This window comes from Saccostrea cucullata, unplaced genomic scaffold, assembly GCF_032062105.1.
Source record: "Saccostrea cucullata isolate Sc308-1 unplaced genomic scaffold, CSIRO_AGI_Scuc_v1 ctg10818, whole genome shotgun sequence".
NCBI lineage: Eukaryota > Metazoa > Mollusca > Bivalvia > Ostreida > Ostreidae > Saccostrea > Saccostrea cuccullata.
In genome coordinates this window covers 3371-8607 of record NW_026923822.1, presented here as the reverse complement: position 1 = coordinate 8607, position 5237 = coordinate 3371, and the positions used below count along the sequence as shown (strand labels likewise).

At 40.9% G+C, this 5237-nt stretch overlaps 1 protein-coding gene across 1 annotated transcript; it reads right to left on the bottom strand.

Moving 5' to 3' along the window:
- Positions 1-627: 627 nt before the first annotated feature.
- LOC134264985 (uncharacterized protein K02A2.6-like) lies at positions 628-4233 on the bottom strand. The gene has a single exon (XM_062747232.1). It carries the CDS (start codon positions 4231-4233, stop codon positions 628-630), a length of 3606 nt encoding a protein of 1201 aa, XP_062603216.1.
- Positions 4234-5237: the final 1004 nt, after the last annotated feature.

Below are 5237 nucleotides of genomic sequence, written 5' to 3'. Positions count from 1 at the left end.
TAATACACAGAAGCAGCTTTTCAAAGATTTTGCATTTTCACTATATAATCTATATAGCCCCGCCCTAATGCAAGAAACCCTGACCCTGGGGCCATAAAATTCACAAATCTGCAAGAGGCAGTCTTGCACGGACCAAACCATCGTCGCTAGGGAACACGCGTAACACCACTCCCAGGGGCCACTGGTTACGGGGTACATCTCGGTCACGTGAGAGAATGATGTCACCGACGTTCAAGTTCTCATTTCCGGACTCCCACTTCTGTCTCGACTGCAAAGTTGACAAGTAATCAGATTTCCAGCGTTTCCAAAAGGTGTTCGCAAGGATGTTGACGTATTTCTATTGTGAGCGATACATCTCCTTGGTATCCAACTCTGTTGACATGCCTATCAGGGCTGATCATTGATAAAACATTTCATAGATGAACACAACATTTATTCAAGCATGGCGTCTAAACATAAAACAAATTACAAGCATCCCGAGCCCGATCATAATACATCAACATCCCCCCTTCTAAGAAAGATGTACACTGTGTAAACACTTTAACTGAACATTTCCAAAATAAATGATCATTAACTGTTAATTAACATTCCAACAAAATAATCAAATAGAATTAAACAGTATCTCAATCAATTTTGGACATAGTCTTTCAAGTATGCTGGTTTCCTACGGATCCTTGATGACGGTTCACGTGATATTGGCATTGCACGAGTATCTGGTGTAGTATCCTTGCGAGGCTTGCTGACGACATATTCTGAAATCGAGTCTGGTACGCAATGTTGTTCGTTCCAGTCTGTAATCACCGGTATCTGTTTGCTAGACATACGCTCCTTTGGTCCACTAAACGGTTTTGGAAATTCACTGAGTTCACGTTTGTTGATTGGTTCATCACGAACAGGAGATTGATCACGAATATGGGTCTGTATTTTGGTTGGTCTAATGTGAATTCGGTTCCTTCGATATTCGACTCCTTGTTGGTCCGTAATAATGTATGTTCTCTGTCCAAGTATTTGAATCACTTTCCCAAGCTTCCAATTTTGTCCTTCCCGGTGTTGGAAATAAACGGACTGTCCAATATCGACTTCAGGTAAGTTTCGTGCTTTCTTATCGTAAGATTTCTTCACGGCAATCTGTCTGGATCTGTGTTTGGACTTCACTATTCCAAAATCATTGTTCACTTGAGATCTCATAGGGAGTGTAGCATGTATCTCTCTGTTGAACATCATCTGTGCTGGACTTAGACCGGTATCCTGCCTTGGAGTACAACGTTGTTCAAGTAACGCTTCATATGGGTCTGTTTCATCCTCCTGTGCTTTAATCATCAGTGTTTTGATGATCTTCACCGCAGATTCAGCCTTTCCGTTTGCTTGCTGATGCATCGGAGATGAGAATCTGTGATCGATCTTCCAGGTCTTCACAAAATCCTGAAATTCTTGACATCTAAATTGTGGTCCACCATCTGATATTATAACGTTTGGTATGCCAAATCTAGAGAACTGTTTCTTAAGCAATGAAATCACTCTTGCACTTGTCGTTGTTGGTAGGTAATCTACCTCAATAAAACTGGAAAAGTAGTCTACCGAGACCATGTAGTGTTTTCCTTGTATCTCAAATAAATCTAGTCCAATTTTCTGCCAAGGAAATTCACAAGTTGAGTGCTGAAGTAAAGGTTCCTTACAGTTTCTCGGTTTTCTTTCCTGACAAATTCCACAATAATCTGCAATCTGTTTTATGTCGGATTTCATCCCAGGCCAAAAAATAACACCACGAGCTCTCCTTATCATACTGTCATATCCTAGATGTGCTTTGTGTAATCGTATCTTCATTTCTGATCTAAGTGTCTTTGGGATGACGACTGCTTCACCTTTCAAGATGAGTCCATCTTCAAAGCTTAGGGTGTCACGAAAATCAAAATAATGACGCACACTCGTTGGAAGATCTCGTTTATTGTCAGGCCATCCATTGGCTATGGTGTCGGCCAATGTTTGCATCTCTGAATCTTTAGCAGTCATGTCCTTAATTTCTTGAATTCTGACATCTGGTACATCGTTTTCTTGTAACGTTGAGACAGATAGAATCCTATGACGCTCATCTACACTTCCTTCCGTTGTCATTAGAAAAGCTCGGCTTAGCGTATCCGCTATAACAAGGTTTACTCCTTTCTCAAATACAAATTCTACATCATATCTGAAGTAACGCATCATAATGTCTTGCAGTCTTTTAGGTGCTAGTCCTAATGGTTTGCGCAATATAGCAGATAATGGTTTGTGATCATTATGGATAAAAACTTTCCTTCCATAAGTGTACTGATCAAAGCGTTCAAGTCCATAGAGAACGGATAAAGCTTCCTTCTCTATCTGAGCCCATTTTCTCTCTGCTTCTGTAAGAGCTCTTGATGCGTACTCGACCGGCTTTCCATCTTGGAGTAGTACGGCACCAATTCCTTCTTTGCTGCTGTCAACTTGCGGTGTTACATCCTTTGAAGGATCAAAATAAGCCAGAACTGGAGTTTCTGTCAACTTATGCTTCAAAGTCTGAAATGCTGACTCACATTTGCTGTCCCAGTTCCACTTTTGGTCTTTACGGGTAAGTAGTCGTAGTGGTTCCAATACCTTCGACAAGTCTGGTAGGAATTTTGACATGTATTGAACCATTCCACATAAACGTTTGATTCCCGAGACATCAGTCGGTGCTGGCATATCAAGGATAGCTTTCACTTTACTTTCATCAACCTTGACACCATCTTTAGAAATTTTGTGTCCATGAAATGAAATTTCACGAAGTCCGGATTCTTCCTTATCCTTGTTTAGTGTAATGTGTCTCTCTTCACATCTCTGGAAAACTTTCTGCATCTTGAATTCATTGTCACGTTTTGCTTCTTCTTCACTGTCACCACATCCTGCAATAATAATGTCATCGACAATGCTAAACACCCCTTCCAGTCCTGATAATGCTTCGTCTAACCGTCGCTGGAAGATTTCACTAGACACTTTCAATCCAAAAGGTAATCGAGCCCACCTGTATCTCCCGAATGGCGTTATCATAGTTGTAAGTTTGCTCGACTTCTCATCAAGGCGAACGTGCCGAAATGCTTCTTTAACGTCAAGTTTGCTAAATACCTTAGCATTCGTTAGCTTTGGAAGTATGTCATCTAATACAGGTAATCGGTAGTACTCTCGTATCAGAGCTGTGTTAAGAGGTTGTGGATCTATACAAAATCGCAACTTTCCGTCTGACTTGTGAGCCACGGCCATCTGACTAACCCACAATGTTGGTTCTGTAATTGGTATCAAAATACCTCGATCAACAAGTCTGTCGATTTCCTGCTTGACTGAGTCCTGGATAGCAATCGGTATTTTCCTGCATGGAAGTACTTTGGGTTGAATACTGGGGTCAACTTTCAGAGTTGCAATGCCCAAGTCACCAAGAGGCTGTTCTAATCCAACTTTAGATATGAACTTTTTACTGTTCACAGTCACAAGTCCCATGTCTTGAATTGCATCTTTGCCAAGTAGACAGGTAAGATAGTTTTGCACTACTACAAATCTAAGTTTCTGGACTACGTTGGAACGCACATTGATTACATCAAGATCGGCTTCACCGAGGGGTTTCATATGAGTATTGTTCCACATGTTATGACGAATGTTTGACGGACGACACTGTTCCTTCTTCACATATTTCTGACAAATGGTATTTACGTCAGCTGCACTGTCCAACTGAAAACGTACGTCACAATCATTTAGATTCATTATCGCAGTGATGTCTTTGCTCTGTCTGTCTTTGCTTTTCAATGCGAGGAGCCAACTGTCTTCTAACTCTGGACTGTCTTCACTGTCTTCGCCAACAGCATGTATTTTCATACATTTGGACTTAAAATGATTTCTCCCGTTGCACTTGTCACATCTTTTGCCCCATGCTGGACAATTTGATTTGCCATGTTCATGTTTATAACCACAGAAATCACACTCTTTCTTCTCCTTGCTTGAAGGCTGTGAATCACTTTTCTGTTTGTGTGTCACTTTCTGCTTTGTGAAGTTTTTCTGTCGTTTGTTTGTAGATAGTTTATTCACTTTGTTAGATGAAGTGATGTTTTCTCGTAGCTCTTTCACATGTATGTTTGACTGTTCAAAAGCCCTACATATCTGAATTGCTCTGTTCAAAGTCAATTTGTCTTCTCGTAACAGTAGTTCTTGTAGCTTACCAGTAGCTGTAAATACAATCTTGTCACGCATCATCCTCTATTGTTCCTGGAAATTACACGACGCTGCACGTGTTCGTAATTCTGTAAGAAATTTGTCAAAGGGTTCCTGATAAGGTAACTTCCAGAATCTGTGAGACTCTAACACTTCGTTGGAACGAGGATTACAATAGGCTTGTAACTTCTAATATAACTTAGCAGGGTCATTCTTATGAGATTCATCTTCCCACTGAAACTGGTCATATATCTCGACTACGTGAGGTCCACCACAACTCAAAATAATTGCTACTTGTACCTCTTTACTTTTGTCGATTCCTCCTGACGCAGACATGTAGACTTCAACTTGTCTTTTCCACTTTTTGTAGTTCTCGGATACATTTCCAGAGGATAAATCAAGTTGAGGAGGTAATCTGAACGGACAATTGTACACCTGCACAGGTCCTGCAGCTTGTTCTTGCTCACCAATTCCGAATAAAAATTTCAGGCTACTGAGAATGGAGTCTGGATCCAATATGGCGGTTGTTCGAAGCACGTGTTGAAAAATAAATTCAAAGTTTCTCACTATAAACTTACAATAGTTCACGGAGCATCACTTTCGCGGACGACCGGTAACACTAACAACAAGTTTGCACCGCTGCCACCATGTTGACATGCCTATCAGGGCTGATCATTGATAAAACATTTCATAGATGAACACAACATTTATTCAAGCATGGCGTCTAAACATAACAACAAATTACAAGCATCCCGAGCCCGATCATAATACATCAACAAACTCCGTAGGATGCTGTGTCATGGTTCCAGTCTTCTGTGTTAACAGAACTAACGGTGTAAGAATGAACGGTGAGTTTGGGTCAGTGAAAACTGGTACGATAGGCCTCGTGTTGATTATTGCGCTGACTTCTGCCATTAAAGTAGTCAAAACTTCATGAGTCAGGTTCTGATTAGCTGGGTTTCTAAGCATTTAATCAAAAATGCGTCTCGCAACTCCATAAGCCGCTCCCATACCCCACCCATAACATCAGCACACAATTTGTCTTG